The 23734-nt window shown below is 45.4% G+C and overlaps 2 protein-coding genes across 7 annotated transcripts; one reads left to right on the top strand and one right to left on the bottom strand.

Annotated features, from left to right (window-relative positions):
- Window positions 1-24: 24 nt before the first annotated feature.
- Window positions 25-19167, top strand: stat6 (signal transducer and activator of transcription 6, interleukin-4 induced). Of its 6 annotated transcripts, none has more exons than XM_086214710.1 (21): window positions 27-604; window positions 6061-6202; window positions 6316-6460; window positions 7583-7663; window positions 7868-8042; window positions 9032-9132; window positions 9234-9382; window positions 9769-9885; window positions 10054-10221; window positions 11658-11745; window positions 11834-11956; window positions 12700-12792; window positions 13395-13598; window positions 13690-13784; window positions 13880-14013; window positions 14212-14361; window positions 14449-14509; window positions 14606-14686; window positions 15550-15630; window positions 16817-16936; window positions 17047-19165. In XM_086214710.1, exons 2-21 carry the CDS (start codon window positions 6069-6071, stop codon window positions 17099-17101), a joined length of 2355 nt encoding a protein of 784 aa, XP_086070836.1. In that variant the 5' UTR covers window positions 27-604; window positions 6061-6068; the 3' UTR covers window positions 17102-19165. The 6 variants fall into 6 exon arrangements, with proteins under 6 accessions (XP_086070838.1, XP_086070837.1, XP_086070836.1 ...); XM_086214713.1 differs by having other exon boundaries at window positions 595-604; window positions 14603-14686; window positions 17047-19166; XM_086214708.1 differs by lacking the exon at window positions 27-604 and adding an exon at window positions 862-1127 and having other exon boundaries at window positions 14603-14686; window positions 17047-19166.
- mipa (major intrinsic protein of lens fiber a) lies at window positions 18588-22322 on the bottom strand. The gene is made up of 4 exons (XM_086214714.1): window positions 21439-22322; window positions 21150-21314; window positions 20982-21062; window positions 18588-20887 (listed from the first exon to the last, which is right to left on the bottom strand). Exons 1-4 carry the CDS (start codon window positions 21796-21798, stop codon window positions 20702-20704), a joined length of 792 nt encoding a protein of 263 aa, XP_086070840.1. The 5' UTR covers window positions 21799-22322; the 3' UTR covers window positions 18588-20701.
- Window positions 22323-23734: the final 1412 nt, after the last annotated feature.

The raw sequence follows: 23734 nt of genomic DNA on the forward strand, positions 1-23734 counted from the left end.
TCAGCCTGGATGGCGCACACCGGCCAAACTCCAGCTGCACCCGCCTGTGGGACGCTGCCCTGTGCAGATATGGTATCATGTGTCTTGACTGTAAATGAAAGCATCTGAAGGCTGAATTCGCTCCACATTACTCCGCCCTACCAGACGTCCTGCGGAGGTTTAGCCTGCCCACCAGCCTCGCTTATAGTTACTGTTTGGAGGGCGGTGGACAGGGAACCTGGAGTCCGCTCCACTTTCAATACAAGACGGGGTCCTGTCAGACTAGAAGTGAGGAAACGGGTGGCTGGGCACTTGGACCAACGCGGCGCACATCTGGAGTGAACCGAAACAGGGCAGGAAATCGTTTGCGCTTCTCCTTTACAGGCGCGTCGTGTGTAACAGGGAAGTGAGCGACACTTTGTCCGACCAAAACCTCCTCCGTCTACCAGGCCGGAGTAGAACCGCCTTCCCTGGGGGTCCAGTTCGTGAGGAAACACCGTGAAAGTGTGTGATGAAGCCAGGAAACGTTGAGTAGTTGGCTGGCGGGACACATATGAGAGCCAGAAAGAGGAAGAGGCGACGGATCACAACATTGTCAATGTTTTGTCGTTATTATTAAGTCAAGGTGAGTGCAGATGTTTTATTTCTGTATTTCCGGGGATGTTTTGTTGTCACGTTAAAGATCGGGCCGTCTCGTGTCTCGAGGAGTTTGTCTCTGTCGTGTTTTGGTGGCTAAAATTAAGTTGTAGGTTGTCTGCGGGCCTGATGCCTCCACAAATGACAGCCACGCTGCCTACACGTAAGGGGGGGGGGGGGGAGGGCGCTTATTTGAGAAGCAGTTACGTCATCGTCACTGATAAATATTTTCTTTATCACTCGATCGTTCCCAACTTTCCTGCCTCATAAAGTTCGACTGGCTCTGCTGCCGTTCCTGGAAAGGCTTTGAAGTTGAGCAACGGCGGCCCGAGCCGCAGGGCTCAGGTTCCAATTTCGCAGCGGGCAGCGCAGCGGTTGCTCGTGCCGATATATCGATCGCGCGAGTGATTATCGGCCTTGTTGGCGTTTGTTTCGTAACTTAAGATGTCACCGACGGACGACTTGATGCTTTAAATTGGAGGAAAAAACCCCGTCAACATGACGTCGTTAAGGTGGTGAAACCTTTTGCTGTTTTTTATTATTATTATTATTATTATTATTATTATTATTATTATTATTATTGCGCGGAGGAGGTAGACGCACGTGCTACGCCTAATGTTGCTGCGCAGGCGCGTTGTGTGAAAACAGTCAAATATGACTTGCAAATATCATGATGCTGGTTACTTCACACTTCCTTCCTTTCTCTTAAAACCCTCCGCGGCGTTCGGCTCGCGGATGGGGCCGGAACTCTCTTGCACGTGAGGCGGGGAGACGTGGGGAGTCCACTCAGAGGGGACTCGTCGTCAGCATCACGGATGAGGCCCGCCACTGTTATTGAAGACAATTATAATTAAACTGAGACGTTATCAGCACTGTTTGAGAGTTTTAGCAGGACGTCTCAGAAGGTGGTGTGCAAACTAAAGAGTGGACAAAGAAGTGCCATCCTGGGTTTTCATTCCCCCTCCTTCCCTTCCTTGTACTGGCGGAAAACTTTAGCTGGCAGTAAGTCAACCTGATTCTGGTTACTTGAACAGATGTGTATCAATATTGGCCCAAAATTTAACAACTGGTGCGTCCACACCTCAGTGACTCAGAAAGCTCGTTGTGATGTCGTAAATCATCACTACTGATGTGCGTTAACCGGTTAACTGGAAAATGAGGTTCTGTGTGTGCTGACTGACCAAAACCAAAACGAAGATCCATACTAAGCGCGCCGTGCAGGGCGCTTCCTGTGCAGGGAGCCATGATTCCACCTCCTTCCTCGCCACTGTCGGTCCAAACACACTGACACGGATGAGGGCGGTGTCTCGCTCAATGCACTTCCTGGCCTTAAATGGGTATGAAGACTGAGGCTACAAATACTACTACTACTACTAATAATAATAATAATAATGATAATACTACTACTGATAATGGTAATGATAATAATAATAATAATAATGATAATAATACAGGTGAATAAAGACCAACGCTGATCCCTTGCTGTCGTACCTACCGTAGAAGTACAGCTTGGAGAAAAGACTGTTTTCCACTTTGTTTTAATGCAGCAGATTTGAACAGTGTTATGATGATGATGATTACTACCATTATTATTATTGTTATAAGTATTAGTCGTAGTAGGAGTAGTAGTAGTAGTAGGAGTAGGAGTAGTAGTAGGAGTAGTAGTAGTAGTAGTAGGAGTAGTAGTAGTAGTAGGAGTAGTAGTAGGAGTAGTAGTCGTCGTAAGTGTCGTTGTTGTTGTTGTCATTAAAAGAGAGAGCATTTTGGTGGTCTCACCAAAAATGCGCCTGTGCTGGCAGACTGAAGAACTCAGTGGACCACTGGGGCCCGATTGTTTTCGTTGGCGGGCTGCGGTCCAAAAGCAGTGCAGGTTCTTACACGACCTTTTGCCTGTGGACCAGTGAGTCTTTTTTTCACAGATGCAAAACTGTGTCACACTGGACTTTTTTTCCCATTCAATTTAAGGAGCATTTTTGCCTCCTAAAAAGGAAAATAGCGATGTAGATATTTCAAGGTTTTTTTTTCTAAGGTTTATTTTTTTGTTTTGTTTATTGATATCTGGTTATTTGGCTCTCGGACCCCATTTTGGGCAGCCCTGATCCAGAGAAATGATCAAACCAGCAGTGCCTTGTCCAGGATACGTTCCAGTGGGGTGTGAGACGGGACAGCCAGAGGTGGCTGTTTGTTGGGTTTCTGTATCTCAGCAGCGAGGAAACTTCTCAGATGTTTACGTTCTAGCTGGACTTCTGTTGGCTGTCAGTCGTGGGAGCAGCCTTGGCCTCTGGAATGATGCAGCCTGTGACCCTGAGGTACTCGTGCTAAGCTAAGAGGTCCATGTCGGCTCTGGTTTTGTATTTACCATGCAGACATGAGTGGTGTAAACTGCCCTCAGGGGAGTACGTATCTTGTCGCTGATTAAACTTGAATATTCAGAGGTATTCATGCGTTGCGTAATTTGATTTGCTCGTACACGTTTGTGACGGAAACACGTGTTGCCTCAATCTTTGGGCGAGAGCTTACACAACCAAGCGTGTCTCAGGGCTGGTGAGGAACTTGTTGCTGCAGAATTCACACTCGCGCTCGTGATCAATCCAGCATGAACACCTGGAACATCAGTCTGGCTGCTCGGTGAGTGACAGTCAGACGTCAGCGTGACTGGTGGAAAGATTTTGTACTTTAAAATATTGATTGGTTTATTATTTCTTTTGCTTTTACTGTATTTTATTGATAAAAAGACAAAGGTTACTTCAGGTTAAGCAGAGCCACGTCTGGACTGGGTGGGTGTGGTTGGGGGAGTTGATGAACGGCAGTGCTGTTGCCATCCGTCTGCAGCTGCCTGGTCCATTTGTAGAAATGTGAGTCTTTATTCACTGTGGGAGTTCCAGGGCTTTACAAAGCTGCTTTCACCAACAAGGCACCTCAAAGTGCTTTACGTTGTATGAAGCATTCGTTGCGTTTAAACACGGGAACGCAATACTTCACCGAAAGAGTGATTTAAAACAAAAAATTTTTTGCTTTTCAAATACACTAATAATTGTCTTGAGCTCGCGTGGATGTTCTCTCCTGTCCGGCGTTCCCTCTTAGTCACTGCGGCGTCTTCGAAACATCTTCATGAGCTCAAGATTTCTAAACACTTGAAAGGCAAAATACACTTGTAGAGGGAAGCATGGCTTTATAGAAACACACAATTGAATTGAGTTTAAACAGAGTTACATAAACTGGAAAAAAGGGGGGTGAAACAAGAGGGTGAGACTATCAGGGTTTGGCACAAGGAATGAATTGCCCTTTATGCTTAAATGTAAACCAAATAGTAGAGCAGAGGTTCTGTTTTCCAGGGTTTGTTCCCATGGCTAAAACTCTGGGAACAGCGAGCAAATGTCTCCCAGATGAGCTGAGAAGTCTATGAAGTGCAATTCGACCCAAATTACTGCAAACTCAAGGTCACGATTTCACCAGATTTGTTTACATTTATCTGTATGGTATTTTTTACATGTTACTTTTTCCCTGCTCGACTTACAAACTCTTATGTTTTAGAAGATTAGATTAAATGCTGTAAATAAACCGAGGCACTTCTTGTATACATAATCTGTTGCAGAGAGACATGTAAAAATACCACCGCAGTACACAACACAACCAGGGTGGCCCCCTCTAGTGGTGACATGGGCTCCCCTGGAAACAAGGCTGGTGACATTTTAGGGGAGCTCCAAAATATCGATACGATAGAAGACTTTGGACCTCATTACCATAGAAAAGAAAACATTGGGAGCCACAAAACCCTTTGACATCTAAAATGAAGAGAACGCCACGCCTGTCATTTCTTACCGTTGTGTACTGCTAAGGAGAAAACAGAATTTTATTTCTACATGCAACGAAAGCATTTCCTCAGAAACGTTCTTCTTGTCTTGGATTCATCCATGGTCGGGCTACTAGGGTCCGTGCACATCCGCGAAGAAATCGAGCGCGTTTTATTTTAAAGCTACAAGATCACCAAAACCCTCAAATTTAGAACTACGTAAAAGAAAAAAAGACAAATTAAAATGAAATAAATTTAAATCAAATACTCATTATTTACTTTCCAAAGCGACAGGGAGCCGCAGCAGAGGGATCAAAGAGCCACATGTGGCTCCGGAGCCGCAGGTTGCCCACCCATGTGTGCAACTTTGGGCAAGATTTTTATCAAAGGTGAAAAGATCGCTCACCGATCCAGTAACTTTAGCTAAGCTTGGCTTGTCATGAAGAGCAGCACAGCGTGGGGGCGCTGTCTTGCAGGCGCCCTGTACCAACGTTACCAACTCACGAGTTAAAAGACTGCCACCTGCACGCCATCGTTGCTGACACGCCCAAAAGAAAGCAACTCGCTTTGGCAGATTTCTTTTCAAAGGCGTCCAAGCAAGCTGAAGCTCATGAGGGGGAAGGTCCTGCTGGTGGTGAATGCTCTCTTCATGATAGGCCTGTGGCTGCTCTGCTGTAGCTGATTGATGCAACGACCAGCATGACAGCGTCGGCAGGAGGCGTATTCATGCAGGTGTGCGACTGTGGGCAATGCTGTTGTTAAGGTGTGCACAAGTGGTTCAAACTACCCGTTAAATCTCCCTAATTCTGATTCTAAAATGCAGGAAATGGAGGAAATTACATCGGGATGCTTAAAAAATTCCCTCCACCCCTCCGCCACACCCCGATGGCCAAGGATGAACATAAATATGAACACAAAACTCTTTTCAATCTTCATGTACTCCAATCATCTGAATCTGTCTTTGAAAATGTACTGCTCCCGTACTGTGGCGGGTAGAAACTACTTCGAAAGATCAAGTCCTATCGAGGGGTGTATTGGTTTCGCGAGATACGACTAAATTTCTTTTTGAAGTGAATAGTTTGCTATTATAATACTTGTTTTTTTACGTGTTTTTTCTTGATTCTGATTCTGATGAGGCTGCACGGTGGTGCAGTGGTCAGCACTGTGGCCTCACAGCAAGAAGGTTCCGGGTTTGAGTCCCGGCTCGGGCACGGGGTCTTTCTGGGTGAGTCTCCATGTTCTCCCTGTTCCTTCTTGGTTCTCTTTGGTACTCCAGCTTCCTCCACAGTCCAAAGACATCAAGAGGGACCAGGTTAATCCAGACTCTAAATTGACCGTCGGCGTGGCTGGGAGAGCCAATGGTTGTCTGTCTCTATGTGTTGGCCCTGCCATGGACTGGTGACCTGTCCAGGGTGAACCCCGCCTCTAACCCGAAGGCTACTGGGATAGGCTCCACCCCCCCCCCCCACCCACTCACCCCCGTGACCCTTAACAGGATAAGCAGTAGAAAATGGATGGAGGGTGGATGAATTGACAAAAGTAAAACAAAGATCAAAACACAGCCAGCCTTGTCATTTGATGTTTGTTTTGGTTGTGGTTTTAAATGTGGTAACCAGGAATAACATGAATGTCTCCGCCTGTGTGGGTTGCAGACTTGATCATGGCCCAGTGGACCCGCATTAGCCAGCTGATTCAGTACCTGCCCGATCAGACGATCAACGACCTCTACCCCTCGGCCACCTTCGCCATAGAGATCAGACACTTCTTATCTGACTGGATTGAGCAACAAAGATGGTGAGACACACATGTACCTTTCAGCACGCACATACAGACATTTGTAGACATGCTTGCATAAACAAGAAGTGTGTGTCTGCATAGAGAGCATGTATATGAATGTGTGTCAACAGGGAGGACTTTACTCTGGACAGCGTGGAGCTGGAGGGAAAGGCTCAAAGTCTGCTGGATGAGATCATCCTCTTGCTGCAGTCGTTCTCACAGCAAAACGCCAACGTGGTGGACAAAATGAAGCTGATGCAGATCAGCAGGAACCTGGTAGGAGCAGAGTTGGGGTCCCTGTTGATCCCTGGGAGGAAGTTGAGCGCAGATGAATGAAATGAGTGTTTGACATGGACAAGAATATTTACCTTCTACTTGTCTCTGCATTAAAAAAAAGGAAAACAAAGGAAAGATTCTGTGGTCAAAGTTCAAGGTCACTGTCACCTTGAATCCGTCTTCACAGGTTTTGCGCTGTGTTAGCAACTAGCTTTAGCTGCCCCCTCCTCCACGGATGCACACACATCAGCATAAAGAAGTATCGCCTGTTTGGACTTATTTATGTATATTTTATTTTGTATTTTGCCAACGTATGACAGATGCTGGGTTTGCATCTAACTCAGAAGGTAGCCCTCTGTTCCCTGGTTGGCCATGTTGGTAGCTTAGCTCAGTGGGTCCCACACGTCTGGCTTTTGCTTCTTCTCTTAGTGGTTTCTCTTTTATGCTCATAACTGATGAGTCAAAAAACATGGCAACTGACAAAGGCCCTTTACCCAAGCAGCCTCAGAAAACACAAACAACCGGAGATAAAACAACATAAGGAGTTGATTTAAGCGCAAAAATAAAAAGTGTCAAAAAAAGACTTGGGCAGTTATTTTAAGAAGGTGACGATATTTGATGGTGTGTAGTTCGTGGTTTGGCATGCGCTCAGTACCACAGATGTAGAACCCCTGAGAGAAACACTGATCTCATCAGCACAACTGTTCAGCTCGCAGTGAGGAAGTGAGTCTCTCGGATGCAAACCATTCTTCTCTCCAGTTGATCAGAAGTACAGTTTGTGTTCTCTCTTGAACAAGTCCTTGCACTCAGCTGAACTGTGGTTCCTGGAAGAGGAACTGTCTTTGATCCGTGTCTGGAACATTCCGCTTTCTGAACGTGGCCCCGATTTAAAGCGGAGCAGCAAGCGGGCAGGATCTTTGTCTGGAGTGTGGATATTTTAAAAAAGAAAAAAACAAACAAACACGCTCCCTCTGCTAGAGATCACATTCCTGACAGGAAAATGAAAGCCAGTTGTTAACTGAAATCTTTTATTCTATGAAGTTGTGACAGTAAACTGTCGCTGCGCGGGGATATTATGACCTTTTATCAAGTGAACTACTAAGACGTGGAACTCTTTTCCAGACCATCTTCCAGCAGCAGCCTCTTCAGTTCGCAGTGATGGTCAGGGACACCCTCAGGAAGGAGAGAATTCTGCTCGGCGCCGTAAGATCCTTTTTAATAAAAGCCATCTCTGCTCAGTTCAACTCCTCATCCTGACAAAGCATCTGATGATGTTTTTTTTAATTCATGATGAACAGAATTATAAACCGCTTTGGGCGGTAAGCACAGGGCTATGTTGTATTTTTATTTTGTAGGACTTCTTGTTTGCTTTAATTCTTTAGTGTAAGTGCTTTTTCATGTGTGTAGACCTCACAGGTGAACAGCCCGCCACTGCACCCACAGTACGCGGCTTTAGAGTCGACATTCTCCAGCACGCAGGATGTGGACCACTTGGTTCTCAAGGTGCTGGAGGTGCAGGACGTCCGACAGAAGATGCACCAGCTGCAAGAAGAGCTCAACCTCAAATATGACTCTTTACAAGGTGTGATAGACGCACGCACGCACGCGCACACACACACACACACACACACACACACACACACACACAGGAGAACATGCAGATTCCACACAGAAAGACCCCGTGCTGCAGCCGGGGCTCAAACCACGACCTTCAAGCTGTGAGGCCACAGTGCTGACCACTTCTACGGCGTGCCGCCCCCCTTGGAAGTTTATTGTATTTATTGCTTTACATGAAAAGCAATAATGCTTTGGGATGCAAAAGCGCCTCCTGGAGGTTGACCTTGGGGCTGCTAGTCTGAGCCCTTGACCGACTTGGACCTGATAGGACATCTTACTATCTATATCACATTTTGCAGTACAGCATGATGGTGTAAGGGCTGGATGGGCACAGAGAGTTGCTTCTCCAAAAACACATGATGCCATCTTCCTGCTGAATGTGGATAAACAGACAAACATATGAGAGCTTCTCTTGAAGTCTGAGCTTTTACCTCAACAAAATAAAGCAAACAAAGGAACAGTTCCGATGTAACTGCTCCAGTTAAAACTGAGGCCTTGATATGACCCAAAAATGCTCATGAAAACAGTTTCTTGGTTGGTTCAGCCACGACTGACTGAACAAACATTCTCAGTTGTACAACAGAGGCTCAGCGGTTACTTTTAAGTTTTAAGTAACATGAAGTTTCCTTAAAAAAACATTTACCAGCTACAGCATTGCACATTTGACTCTGGTCATATTTGTTAAATATCTTGCCTCGTCAAAAATATGATGCAAAACATTTATCCTAGATATTAAACCTGCCAAATAAATTTGATGCATTCTTATCTCACGCTTTTAAAAAAAAACAAACAACTAATTTGACATGAGGGAGTGGCGCTCAAGAAAATGTCTTGATTCTACAAAGCACTGCTACCTGACCAGAGAGGCTGCCAAAGTCAACAAACAGAAGCCATGTAGTGCCAGCAGGTGCTGTTGAGAAATCCAACATGTGAAGCTGTTGGTTGTCTGTGCAGGTACGGTTCAGCAGAATGGACTGGATCCCACAAATTCAGAACACCAGAAACACCAGAACCACGTCCAGCAGCTGGAGTTCAAAGTTAAAGCCATGGCCACGGTGAGAGGGAGAGCACACATCATTCTTAAATATGTGATATTGAGCTTATATGTAAGTTCTGGTGGGTTTTTTTGGTCTTTTTCTTTTTTTATTTCTCGCAGAAGCGTTTTCAGTTGCTGAAGGAATGTGTGGACTGTCTGGACCAGTGTCAGACGCGACTCGTCAGCAGGCTGAAGGTGTGGAGGTGTGAGCAGTACAAAGCCACCATCGGACACCCCTTCAATGACAACCTCAACCTCCTGCAGACCTGGTGAGGTCTCTTACGTTTGCCTCGTGTTGGTTTTCTGCTGTCACGGTAACAGGACCTAGAGAACCTGTGACTGTCTGTGAGTGCGGTGGCAGCGCGTTTGGCTCGATGTGTGGGAATGAGCCGGTCTAACCGAATGCTCCAGGGTTGGAGTTTGTTTTTTTAGTAAAACGTAACGTCACATTGTAGTTGCTGGACCGGATCCTTCACTGGCTGTCAGGGACCTCTGTGGATGTTGTTGGAGTACAGCAGCCATGACAACTGTCAGACTGGCTGGGCATTTGTGAAAGCACCAACATATTTTTGGGGGGGGGGGGGGGAGAATTTTCATCAAAACACGTAATGTTTGAGTTGTTAAGTTAACAGCATCAAACTTTTTCTTCTGTTAGGTGCGAGCAGCTGCTTGGGGTGAACGGGAAGCTAAGGCAGGAATTGATGCTGCTAGGGGAAGTGATCCCAGAGCTTCAGGAAAGGCTGGGGCAGCTCCTGCAGGTTCTCATTCAAAGGTAATGCATTGTCCCCAATGACTGAAGTACTATTAAAGATGACCGGCTGTGCATGGACATAAACGTTTTTCCATCCTATTCCCTCACCAGCTTTATAAATGGCCTCCGGCTATTATTCTGTAAAACAGAAAGCGTCATTTCCCTCACTACAAACCACGTCTTCTTCAGCTCTCTTGTAGTGGACAAGCAGCCCCCGCAGGTCATCAAGACCCAGTCCAAGTTCTCCACTATGGTGCGATACCTGCTGGGGGAGAAGGTAGCACCTGGGAAGCCTGTGGTGCTAAAGGCACAAATCATTAATGAACTTCAGGCCAGGAACCTGGGCAGCGCACCCTGGTATGTCCTAAACACGTTCATGTACAGGAAAGGAAGGAACCTCAGTGTGCAAGAATGTGCAAGCATGTCCTGTTACTGGTGTTTCAAGGCTGGTTTCCATTTCTGCTCTGGCTCCTCTATTTAGATACCTTATTTCAACAAGCTCAAAAGACACCCTGAGATAACTAGATGATGGGAAAGTTGTATGACATGAAGGGGATGTGGTCGTTAAAGTTGGGAAACACTGCTCGCTGTGTGGGAAGCAATCGAAGGAAGCCTAACGAGACCATGATCGACACCGGGGGGGCCAATGATGGGCTGCATGTCAAGAGCAGACAAATTTTGTTGTTGTTGAAATTCTTTTGTCTATCTGCCACCGTCTGCTCAGTTGGTCTTTCTTCTTTTCTTTCTTTTCTTCTTTTCTATATTCACGTCCTGCACGAAGGGTTTTATTCCCCCCTGTTCAAATCAGGGGAAATAAAGGCAAACAAAAACAATGATTTACATAATTTTCTAGATCATTGGATCATTTTTATTATTAAGCCTGCTTTTAATTAGTAGAAATGTTGGGAAATTTGTGTTTTGTTGCGCTCCGTTGGTACTGATAGTTTGCATCCTGGTTTCATTGGAATGTTGGATCATTTCCCTTTCCAACAGTGTCCCAATTGTTCCATAAGCAGCACAGCTGGGACAGCGTGAGGGCCCATGGGAAATATGCCAAATACCGCTTTGTTTACTGATTCCAGATGATTCCACTTTTTATCACTGGGGGGGGATCAAATGATGTATTTTGGTAATTACATTCGTGATTCATTGACAAAATAAAGAGTAGCAGCTGGAGGAAGTGTACGCATTCACACCAGCCTGGCTCCTCCTCCTCCATCCATTTTCTACCTCTTGTCCTGTTAAGGGTCACGGGGAGGTGGAGTCTATCCCAGCAGCCTTCAGGTGAGAGGTGGGGTTCACCCTGGATGGGTCACCCATGGCAGGGCCAACACATAGAGACAGACAACCATTGGCTCTCCCAGCCACGCCTACGGTCAATTTAGAGTCTGGATTAACCTGGTCCCCTCTTGATGTCTTTGGACTGTGGAGGAAGCTGGAGTACCAGAGAGAACCCAGCAGGAACAGGGAGAACATGCAGACTCCCAGCAAGATCCCGTACTCCAGCTGAGGCTCCACCCACAACCTTCTTGCTGTGAGGCCACAGTGAGGACCGTCGCACCACCGTGCCAGCCCCTCCTCCTCATGCTGGTCATTTTGGCATATTTCACTTCGGACCAAACAGAAATTTTTCAACATTAACAAGCAGACTAAAGTAGAACCTCCTTGGCAGATTAAATTAAAACCATGAAACTACCAAAATTTCATACTCCATAATTCATTCCATCAATTTATGTTATTGTAAACAAAGGAAAAATACATGACTCACGAACTCTGTTTTGTGTGAACCGCAGCGATAATGTGGCAGAACTCATCAACAATTCAGCGATCCTTGAACACAACACAGCCAGCAAGAGCACATGTGCCACCTTCAGGAACATGGTAGGTTCTGGTCTTGAGTTCCAAGCCCAATAATGATTATTTGTGAGCATTTCTGACGCGTTAAAAAAATCCTACTTTTATCCATCAGTCCATCAAGAAGATCAAGAGAGCAGACAGAAAGGGGTCAGAGTCCGTGACGGAGGAGAAGTTTGCCCTCCTGTTCTCCGCGGAAATCAGCATCACAGGCTGCGACACCCCCTACAGGATACAGGTTCGACCTTTTCCACTGTTCTCTCCTGCCATTAATGTTCTGTATATTCTGTTCATGTAAGATGGGGCCTTGAGGAGCTACTGTGACCGAACTTGTTGTGACTGCGGCACAGAATCCTAAACCCAGTAAATGAGTGAGCGTTGTTGAATGTTCAGTTCCCTCGTCTCTGAGTCGGTGAGAAGTTTTTGCGATGGGTTTTTGATTAAATTCTCAAAATGCAGCAATTTTTACTCTCGCTGAAGATATTTTAACCTCCACTCCCCCGTGGTGTAAAATACTTAAGAAAATATCTCACTTGAGAATTTCAACGCTTTTGTTTTTCCCGGGAACTTCCTCATTCCATTCCATCAAGCTTTCTTGAGCCAAAAGGAGAGGAAACACAAAGCCGGTTGAGGCGACGTTCTGCCATGGCAGGAGGTTTGGTGCTTCTAGCTGTGGCATTGGCACGTCGGTGATAATTACCTAGCTGAAAAAAACCCATGTGATTCTCATAAACATTTGTTTGCCACAGACATTCATTTTCAGGAATAATTCACTATCCCATCGGCTTGGTCGAGGGAACTTGTGCTGATGCTAACTTCACGGTTAATCCCATCATTCCATATCCACCAGCACGCGTGATACGTGATATTTGCAGTGTGTGACAGTAATCAGTGCACACAGAGTAATACTGGTCCGTCACAAGGCCCTGAGGTGGGAATCAGAACTGGTTTAACTGCAAATATTGAATTATCTCGCTGCAGATGATCTCACTGCCGCTCGTCATCATTGTCCACGGCAGTCAGGACAACAATGCTCTGGCCACCATCATCTGGGACTGTGCGTTTTCTGAAACAGTAAGTGCCGCTTTGTTTGTTTTGAAATTATGACTTAGGTAAGTGCAGAAGATGGCGAATCAATAGACAAGGGAGCTGCGTCAGAAGTGCTCAGGTTGTCATTACCCTGCAAAGTGAACAGAGATAATGACATTCCAGGGTTGATGGACTTTTTCAGGAGAGCAACAAAGCGTTTGTAACAGAGTTGTTAGTGTTGATGGGATTGTTGGATTTTCCAAATCAATAAATCTGTCTAGCATGGCTCAGGAGGGAGAGTAACTGAAGGGTTGTTGGTTCAATCTCTGCCTCCTCGGGAGACAGAAGTGTCCTTGAGGATGATACTGAACTGCTGATTTCCCCTGGCAAGCTGGTCGCCGCCTTGCGTGAAAGCCCAGCGGTGTTTTCACAGGTGGATGACGCAGCATTGTGAAGTTCTTTGAGTCCCCTGCAGGTAGAAACACCTGATAAAAACTGAGTTCATTTACCACCTAGCCGTTCTCGTCAGGTGTGTGTGAATGTGTTGTAAAGTGCTGATCTTCTGACTGCAGTCCATTTCCACCTCGTCTTTGTAACTGCACATATCAGTGCTCTGGACTCATCGCCCTCTCTGTCGCTGCCATCAGGACAGAGTTCCGTTCGTGGTTCCCGAGCGCGTGCCCTGGAGGCTGATGTGTAGCACCCTCAACAGTAAATTCACCTCTGAGGCGCAGACGCAACACAACCTTGACCAGTACAACCAACACTTCTTGGCCCAGAAAATCTTTAACAAGCCCGACTTTGCTGACGACTTCAGCAACATGATGGTTTCCTGGGCGCAGTTTAATAAGGTACATCAGTGGTTATGTTCTCAACAATACAAAGACACACACACACACACACACACACACACTGATCTCAGAGGTCCTTTCGATCTTGCAGGAGGTTCTCCCAGGTAGAGTGTTCACTTTCTGGCAGTGGTTTGAGGGAGTGATGGAGCTCACCAAAAAGCACCTGAAGACCTACTGGAGTGATGGGTAAAAAGACTCTTTTGCTCTCCCAGTAGCAAATGTTAGCATCTCACTACTCTGTATGCAACTGCAGACGTTAAAGGGATCTTTTGCTCCGCCAGGCTGATATTTGGTTTCATTGGGAAGCAGCATCTGCACCTGATTCTCAAAGACAGGCCCAACGGGACATTCCTGCTTCGCTTTAGCGACTCTGAGATCGGAGGCATCACAATTGCTTACGTGTCTGCTGCTAAGAGTAAGTCTGGACAGCGCTGCCGCCATGATTCATCAACTCACTGGTGAAAAGATCAGAAACGCAACTAACAGAGGGGGAATAATGGACTAAGTCTCACCGGCTGGACGAGACCATGCTGTGTACCGCTGGACGTGTATCGGCTGTTTGCTGACACGTGTTCTTATCAACTTAAAAGATAAAAAGGCATTTTTCTCCTAGATGGGGGGCAGATAATCCAGAACATCCAGCCCTTCACCAAGAGAGATCTTGATATTCGTTGCCTTGGTGACCGCATCCGAGACCTCAACGAGATAACATATCTGTATCCTGATTTCCCGAAACATGATGTTTTCAAAAAGTACTATTCAGGTAATGTATCACTGTACAGAGTCTGAGTTCTAACTCTGTGTTCAAGCAAACTAATATTTTTATTTTTTTTATTGTCACTGCATTCAGAGCCTCAACCGTCCCCCCTCGGGGGCTACATCCCCGTGTCGCTTGAAATTAGAGTGGGCAGGTAAGGAACAACGCACCTGAAATAACACTTAACCTGTGTTAAGTTTAAGGTTAAAGGAAGTCATTTGGATTGGGTCGTATGTGTTTGTGTTAGCAGGGAATCTGGCTCCGTTTCACCTCATGTGCCCAACGCAGCACCTCACGCTGAAAGCCCCCACAATGCCGCTGGCTTCCCCATGTAGGTCTCAGCTTCTCCACTTACCGCTGTCTCTCGCTTTCACTTACACCTTCAAAAATGTAATGTTTTACTCATTTCAAAAGTGATATGACTTTGCTTCTACTCTCAGAGAGTGATAAAATACAACACCTTAAACTTCCTTTAAATGGCACAAAATAACTCATCATGTTATTATGTCATATCATTTAACCTTGAAATTCAGATGTTGCCTGTGCGGCTTTTGACTATCGGGTTAAAGTTTTACTCACCCAAAAAACTTTGATTTGAGCTGAAAAATAAATGAATAAACAAAATACAGCGTTTCTGGTTCTGCACAGCTGTGAGCAAGAGTGAACGATCAGGACCGGCTGGCACATTCAAGTGAAGTTAATCCAGCGCGTTCAGTCGTTCCGCAAAACCAGAAGTGCTCAGTGGTTGTTGGTCTCCATTAGCCTCAAACTAATGATATATGGCAGGCTCGTTTTGACTTCTGAATCCACTACCAAGTAATGCAGGAAGTAAAAAACAAGAAGTTCAAGAAGGAAGGAATTGAAAGACAGGTAATTCTTTTTGAGTGATGTGTCGCTTTAATTGTCAGCATTAAAAAAGCAGTGGCTGCATTAAAAGCAAATGCAGTCTCTTTTTTTTTAACGCCGCGGCTTAAAAAAAGAAAACCGCGCTGTTATTGGTATCAAATCACTCGTAACTTGTGAGGTGTCGTTGATGTTGGTCTCCATGCGCTATTATTGTAGTCGTGTAAGTTCTCAGCAGTAGAAAACCCCCAAAAAGCCACTGCTGCCTAACTGCTGAGCAGCAAACAGACTCTCAAACATGTGCTGCTCCGCCTCTTAATTCAACTGAAGCCACTGTCACGTGTGTTGCAGGGAGGCTGGCTCGGTGGCACCACATGTACCCAACATGGCACCTACTGGCGAAAGTCCCCACAGTGCCGTCGGCTTCCCCATGTAGGTTTCTAAACAGGTTCCTGTGTCTAACTTTGACTTTGTATCCATAGCATAGAAACGTGCTCACACGCGTCCGCCTTTACGGATACGAGTTGTCCACGCAAGGTTGGAATCTTGATGAAAACGATAGAAAGTTCTCGTTGGAGCGCTTTTCTGATCAGCAGTCTCTTTATTTAAGTATTTCAGTGCTTGGTTTTTTTCAGTTCGTAAAAGTAAATGTTCTCGTCCCTGAAACGTGCACTACATTCGCTTCCATTTTATTGACTCAGACTTTGGCCATGTGCTCTGTTTTCCATCATATATTGCAGGCAACAGTATCGTGTAGCACCAGCCTTTATGAGGTCTTGTAAACTACAGCTGTGGTCTGATGCAAGACTGAAACTGATGCTAGATGTTTGCAACTTCCACGCTGTCCAGAAATGACTCAAGAACCCACCTGTGACACATCTGTAACGAGAGGCTTCACATGAAATTCGGACCAGCGGTTTATGTTGATGCACATTGTGGCTTGAGAAAAGATGAACCCAGTCATGGTCTCCACAGAGGACTTGATGGTCAGCGCGTTGAGCAACCGTGACGCTCCTGTAGAAGCCTTGTGCTTGTAGGATGTTGAGGGAAAAACAGATTTTTATTTTTCGACCTCGTGTAGAATTATTGAGCTACCCACCATCGCAATGAGTGCTCGTGCATTTGTGTGAGAGAAGGTCACAAGTTGGCTAGCAAGACAAAGGTCAGGTGGTCATGAAACGCGGTTATTTTAAATAATGCTGGGTTGGAAGTATCATTTAAAAGGATTTATGGGATGTAGAGTTCCTTACCTCTGAAGATAATTATGCATGCAGTCATGTTTTTCTACTGTTATTTTCTTGTCCTGAAATGGAATGTTTTATGGTCAGAACTCATCCGAACGCTGGGTGGCGGAGCTCCAGCCTTAAAGCCTTTGACGTTTGTATTTTCTGAAACATCAACAGAGGAATTGAATCGGAAGCTTCTTTCCAAAACTGGAGCCGTTACTGTCAAGTCACTGTTGAGCTCTGTAGACACAAAGAGGTTCTCACTAAACAACAACGTCCGTCACTTGAATCCCCCCCCTGAACGTGAGCATTCGAGTTGAGAGTGTCCACTACAGCGAGCATGTGGGCCCCTGTTGATCGTTCACAGCGCTCCTTTTTTTCTTGCTCCTCAGGCATCAGTTGCAGCAACCGTTCAGCCCTCAAGAGTCCATCACACAAGACCAAATGGAGACAGCAGCTTCTCCTGCCGTGGATTTCAACCTGAATGATTCCATCGTCTTCGATAATGACTTGTAGGTTTCTACCTTCTGCCTGTGTGTGTGTGTGTGTGTCTGTGTCAATGTGTGAAAAAGGAGGATAAGGTGTGATGATCTAATTCCTCAAGTGTCTGTCTGTCTTCCAGGGCCACAGGTGACAACATGGACTTAGTTCTTGACAGCTTTCTGAATTTTTCCTGAAGAGTCTTGTGACTTGACCCACCAGATCCATTTTTGAACAGCAACACTGACGTCAAACAGATGAACCCTTCAGTCTCACCTCTCCATGAACGTACGCCTCAGCGGGTGCTGACGTCACTTCCTGACTTCTTCTTTCTGTCATCTGACACTCAGAGAAAGGAACTCATTTTAAGGGAAATAATAAGACAAAGTTTTCTGTCTCTGCTGGCTCAGCCTTGTCGTGCAGCTTTTTAGAGCCCTTCCAGACCCCCTCACCTGACGCAGGTTGGTAGATGTTGATTCATTCTCGCCTGAGTAAGCGACTCTCCCTGCTCTCTTGGGAATATTACTGTACCTTATCCAGTAACAGATAAACTTGTGGCATGTTTGTGGGAAATGTAACATTTAATCGTCACTCGCTGGACAGTTGGTTGTGGCCTTGGTATTAATCACGTTTCCCTACACAAGCCTTCCTTGTCATTTGAAAGCCTGAGCTGCGCACCCAGTCAGTATGCATGGTAGATCAATCAGCTATCAATCAGTGTTGATTACAACTATATTAACTATCTGATCTGTATCTAATCTGTGCCTTATCATTATCACTAAGCAACAGGAGTGGTGATAGGACACTGCTCATATTTCTGCCACATTGACATATTTTGTGTGTGGGGTTTTTTTTGTTTATTTTTGGTTTGTTGTTTTTTCTGTATTTGTTTTTTTTTTTTTTGCTACATGTATAAATATATATATATTTTTTAAACTAATGTTAATCTTTGCCAGTTGTTAAATAAATTGAAACAGAAAGTTTAAAAGAAAGCTATTCGTTCGTGTCAGTGAAGCAAAATTCACTGCCGTCATCACAAATGTATGTGCAAACCTTATTTGTCCCATATTTCTCATTGTGTGAGGACTTTGCCCGCGTGTAATTAGTAAACATCATCAAGTAGGACGACAATCATGGCAGATAAAGGAAAGCATCTTTTCCTCGTCTAAGCTGGGACTCGAATGTTGCTGAGCTTGTAGCTGCCGAGAGGCTGCTCGCCTGACTGCGTATCAACAACAGCGCCCCCCTCAATACTCAAAAGAGCGTGAAGATGTGACGAATTGGCCTTTTACATCCTGTGGTTTGACTCTTAAAATAAATCACTCTAAAAGATCTGACTTTCTTTTCTTTTTTTTTTTCTTTTTTTGGTCAAAATATCAAAAATATTTGTACGAATTTATTCACAGGAAATAAGTAGCTTCCCTTAAGGTAACCTTGATAAATATCACAGTTGTGTGAAACGCTGCACTTCAAGGAATATTTCCCCAAAGTAGGTTAAGTCAAGCATTCATCAATATTACCTGATTAGCAAAGGTTTGTGTAAATGCACAGTTTTTACCAAAGTGACCGTCGTATGCAGAAGGGCCTCAGAGTTAGGACTTTCTTTGGCCTGTCCTGTTTGGAACCATCTATCATTTTCTACAGTGTAAAAGAAAACAGACAAGGAAAAAAGACGGGAAACAAAAATTTTAGGATATTTTTTTTCACATATAAAAATAATAAATCAATGGCATTTGACTGGGAAGGTATGCCCTGTACCATGAAGGCTGTCCATTGAATGAAAGCATATTGGTGTGTAACATATCTGGCATCACTTCCATAATCCATCAGCCAAAGAGGAGACATTGCATAACTAGCATATTATATTTCCTATCCATCCAGTTTCAATAATCATGAAATGATTTTAAAAAAGAAAACTTTACACTGTACATCACAAAGCTTTTCCATTAGAACACAAACTCTAATTTCAACATGTCGCTAAAATGCAAATTCTACTCAACCACTGCCAGGGAAATCACACTGAAAAAGGTTATGCAGAAGGAAGCAGAAAGAGAGAGTCAGCTTACATGTCTGGTTCAAGAACTGCTCTGGCAAATGTCAAACTTATGTCAGTGCCTCGTCCCCCTCCCTCCATCCCAGCAGCTTTAGATGCCCCCTCATTAGAGCAGAACAATATGGCTGCCACATAAATAAAGGGAGGAGGTAGGGTGAATGAAGGAGGGATGGATGAGGGAGGGGACACCAAACCAATGTAGAGCATCAGTTTCAAAGTTCATTCTCTCTTTTGTAGACTGTATGAAAATAAAGGTGTACGTTTACCACCCTGTACAAACACACTAAAGATTTCAGTCGCTTCACTTTGACCCTCTCTCCTCTCCCAAATATCAAGAGGGGCTCGTCCAATGAAACGATGTCACTCTTAAAGAGCCAGCCAGCTCAGCGTAGAAAAGAGAAGGCACCAGGTGTTTGCCAACACCAGCAAGAAGCCACCACACCTCATGCACTCTTTGATTTCTAACCTCCAGTTGATGTAACAAAGACTCCTCAGTTGTGTCAAACAACACAATTCAACTAGAAAAATGCTTGTTCCTCATGAAAAGCTCGTCAGGTTTGCTCTCGTTGGTTTTCCATGGCCGACACACAGAAGTAAAAGCAAACCAACTGTTACACACCTGTACATGAATCTGTGGTGAGCGGTGCTCTGAAAGCAAAGCTCTGAAGACAAAAGTCATGTCCGAAATTCATTTAAAATGTAACCCAACACAAATACTGTATGATTTGTCTAAACCTGCAGATTTCCCTCGAAAGCAATGGGTAACAAATTTGGAGGTGATAACATGTTCAACTGTACCTTCACCGATGACTGAACATTTTGTGTTTATATTGTTAAGAATATGAGTGAATTTGGCTGGAAAAAGCATCAGTTATTTTCATCGGATGTAAAATGGATGATTTAATGTGGGTTCTACCGAACTTCTGAATTTAAATTTGGTAGCGTAAAATAAGCTTGCGTGAGAAATTTTTTAAAAAATCGTGACAGACAAAGGATTGCAGCAATGAAAAGTTAAAAATAAAAACAAGCACACAAGCATACACATGCACACAGACATGCACGCACACACGCACACAAACCGTCTTTCTCTCACACACACACACACACACTCGCGCGCAGCGCGCACACACACATGCACACGTAGCTAAAAAAGAGCCAAATAAATACTGGTAAATTATAATACGTACATGTAATATACCCAAGATTCATGAAACAAAACAAATGGCGAGATCACACTGGATCAAAATGGAAAAGCATGCAGAAGTCCACTGCTCTACTGTAGCTTCACTCTTAGCAGACTACAAAATTGGGAGGGAAAAAAAAAACAGAAAGAGGGAAAAGAAAAGAAAGATGGAGAGGGACCCCTGTCCTGAGCAGTTAGAGCCACCTGGTCAGCCAGGAGGGACTGACCCCCCACACCACAAGGCACAGGGTGCTTCCTTCAGTGGCAAGTCTTCTTCTAACCCTTCATCTTTGTCCTGCAGTCCAAGGGGAAGGAGGAGGATGGGTAGAAGGGAAGTTAGGCGAGATGGATCGGGGATGTGGGTACCCCTTCTCTGTGATTGAGCAGGCCCAGTTCTGGATGCAGAACAAGGATAGTAAAGGCGTTCGGGATCAGTGTTAGCATGTGTGGAGGAGGGGAAGAGGTACGTGTGCAGAAACGCTGAGTGGGCTGAGGATGGACCGGGAACTGAGGGTGCAGAGTGAGGGATGGGGGTCAGAAAGCCAATCTTCTTCACCAGGCTTATAGGGCCTGTGTTTTGAGCTCGATGGGCTCTCCCCTGGTGTCCTGCTGGCCCTCAGCCTCTGGGGGTCGGGTTCCCTTCAGTGTGGCGAGCCTCTCGGACAGGCCACGCATGCGGGGAAAGAGCATGAAGTCGTACAGCAGAGCACCCATGGCACCACCGATCATGGGTCCCACCCAGTACACCTGCAGTTCCCAAAACATACACTGGGTTTAAAAATGTCACTTACAGTTTGTTTGACACTGTTTGTTATGATATATTCAGACATGATGAGCTTACCCAGTGGTTGACAAAATTCCTGACCAGGACAGCTGGGGCGAAGGACCTTGCAGGGTTCATTCCTGCTCCAGTGTAGTACATCTAAGTCAAAGACAGGGACAGTGATTTCATTAAGTTGACACAATGAGGACCAGGACATGCTTCAAGATTGCCCTGGTTGGTTCTCACCCCGAGAAGATGCCCCATCAGCACGGAAAAACCGATAGCCAGGGCAGCAGATCCCAGCCGTCCGTTGCGCCTCTCATCTGTCACAGCAAAGATGCAGACAACAAGCTGCAGGGTGAGGAAGACCTCCATGGTGGTGGCCATGCCCAAGCTGATGCCTGGCTGCAGCTGAAACACAACGTGGGTTCAGACAGTCAGAATCTGTGAGAATTATAAAGTGAGGCGTGTGAGAGCAGAGAGTTCCCTTGATGTAGGAACATGGAGCAGCAGAGGTGTTACTGGTTCTTCTTACTGTATTGAGTGCCAGGTTTCCCCTCATGTTGCTGGGTGTGACCCCGTAGAGCACGGCAGCACCAGCCAGGGCTCCAAGACACTGGGCTATGATGTAGAAGAAGGCACGGAACAGGGACATCTGGGAGCCGATCAGGTAGGCAAAGGTTACAGCCGGGTTGATGTGTCCTCCACTGATGTGGCCGATGGACTGGATGAGGGTGGCGGCCGCCAGCCCAAAGCAAAAGGCAACATGGAGAACATTATGGGGCCCGGTGGTCCAGCGGAGGGCTGCCCCCAGCCCAAAGAATACAAAGAACATGGTACCATAGAACTCGGCGAACACCGCCCGCCAGAAAGACATGGACCGGAACTCCCACATGTCGGCAACAGACCAAAAAACCCTAAACAATGGAGGGATGGAAAGTCAACAGAAAAACTAACTAATCAACTAAAAAGAGAAGTAATTCCCCACAATACTGACTATTTTTCAGACCTTGTTGATCGGTAAACAAAAAAAAAAAACAACAGACAAAAATCTGCCTTCAAACAGAAACAGCCTCTCTGAAGCTAAATTCAGCGATGCGTGAAGCGCTCAACATGTAACTATGAATAAACTGCTGCTCTGCCTTCTGACTTCGGATGTCTGTCATAGAGAGCTCCTGAGTGGAGCAATGCACCAGTCACTATGCATCTATGTGCCAACCCCTCTGGTTGTTAGTAGAAGAACATGGAGAGACAAACGTTAAGCATGTCCTGCAGACATTCAGCCTCTTTACCAGGGCAGGGGGAGCTCAGAGGCCTTTTTATAACACCCTGGGGCCAAGGCAGCCTTGCCCAGGGGAGTGGCCAGTGCACAATACCGCCACTCAAAACAAAATAATTTAACCCTTTTCCTGCCCAGACCTCAATGCCAGCTCAACATAGATATTTCTTATACTGAACTAAAGTGTTGCAAGCTCTGAAAATAACCCAAGTGAACATTAAAGAGATCAAAGAAACAACATTAAAGAGACGTTTCAAGTATTGAAACTTTGACTTCTTAATTCATGAGTTGAGGGCCAAATTTGAATTAGCTGTTCGCTTTAGTCGAATCTCTGGTGGAGGGTCAAGACATCCTTAGGTTCATGTCGCCCTGTGGTGTTACAAGAGGAGGTGGAATAGGAGCCTGATTGAAGCGCTAGGGAAGGAGGTAGAAAATCCCACTCATAACACCGCTGACTGTCAAGAGACCCATTTGGGGACCGTGTTGACTTCAGATGTGAAAATAGAAAGAGTGAGTTCATCGTGGGCAGAATCTGGGAGCAACAAGAAGCAGTGTGCTGTGAAGGTTTACCTTGATTTCCAATTATTCTGATAGTTTTACCAGCAGGTGTTGATGCAACATGTCAACATTACATCCCCTGCCTCCTCTAATACAGTCTACAATTAGCTTTGTTCTCAAAAGCTCAAGCAATTTCTCCATTTCTCGTTCTCTTGTGCTCTGGATTGGTACAAATTAGGTTTGTGGCAGCAGAAGTGATTAGGCAGAGTTTTACATTGTGTGTGCTGGATAGCGTTGGCGGCTCAGGTTGGATAAAGCGGTGGAAAATCCACGGTTGGAGAGGAAGAGGGGAGAGCAGGCCTGGTATTGAGCTTCTGCACTGGAGCATCATGCTGACCAGGGCAGCTGGAGGGACGGCTGCAGCCCAGTGAAAGGATTATGCTGAGCTCACAGCTTTCCCCTTTCATGCATGGAAACAAAATGCTGGCCGTAACAGTTTCTGCTGGTTTCTATGATGTTTGTCTTACTGTTGAATCTGTGAGCTGCCTTTTCCATGGACCAGAGAGGCCGTTTTTCTGCCTCTGAGCAGCACAGAGAGTTGTGTTAGAATGGCATGGAAAGAATATACAGTTCGATAGTTTGTATGTGTTTACCTCTCAATTTTTGTTTTTTCCTGACAAATATTGCAATTTGGAATGTAAATGAATAATTTCACTCATTAAAAGAACATGATAAGCACTATCACATGATGACCAGTGGTGCTGGTGAATATTCAATAGTGTTGGTTTATTCGTTTTTGCATCTCTATTGTGACAAGTATTGTAACTCCCTCCATCAGTGTTAATCCACCTTTTGTGAGTTTAAGCTGGTGGTTGTGGTGGTGGTGGTGGTTGGTGGGGGGGTTGAAAGGTGCTTGCATTGTATTTTTCGGTTCTCTGGGTGGAGACTGCTGACACGTTCATAACATCATGCAGCCCCTAAACATCTCCCGTCGGCATAGAAACTCCGGCCTTCACTCACCACACAGTGAAGGATCACTGGTGCTGGCCTTCAT

Source organism: Aulostomus chinensis, chromosome 9 (genome assembly GCF_037954235.1).
Source record: "Aulostomus chinensis isolate RoL2024-O1b breed Wild chromosome 9, RoL_Achi_v1.0, whole genome shotgun sequence".
Lineage (NCBI taxonomy): Eukaryota > Metazoa > Chordata > Actinopteri > Syngnathiformes > Aulostomidae > Aulostomus > Aulostomus chinensis.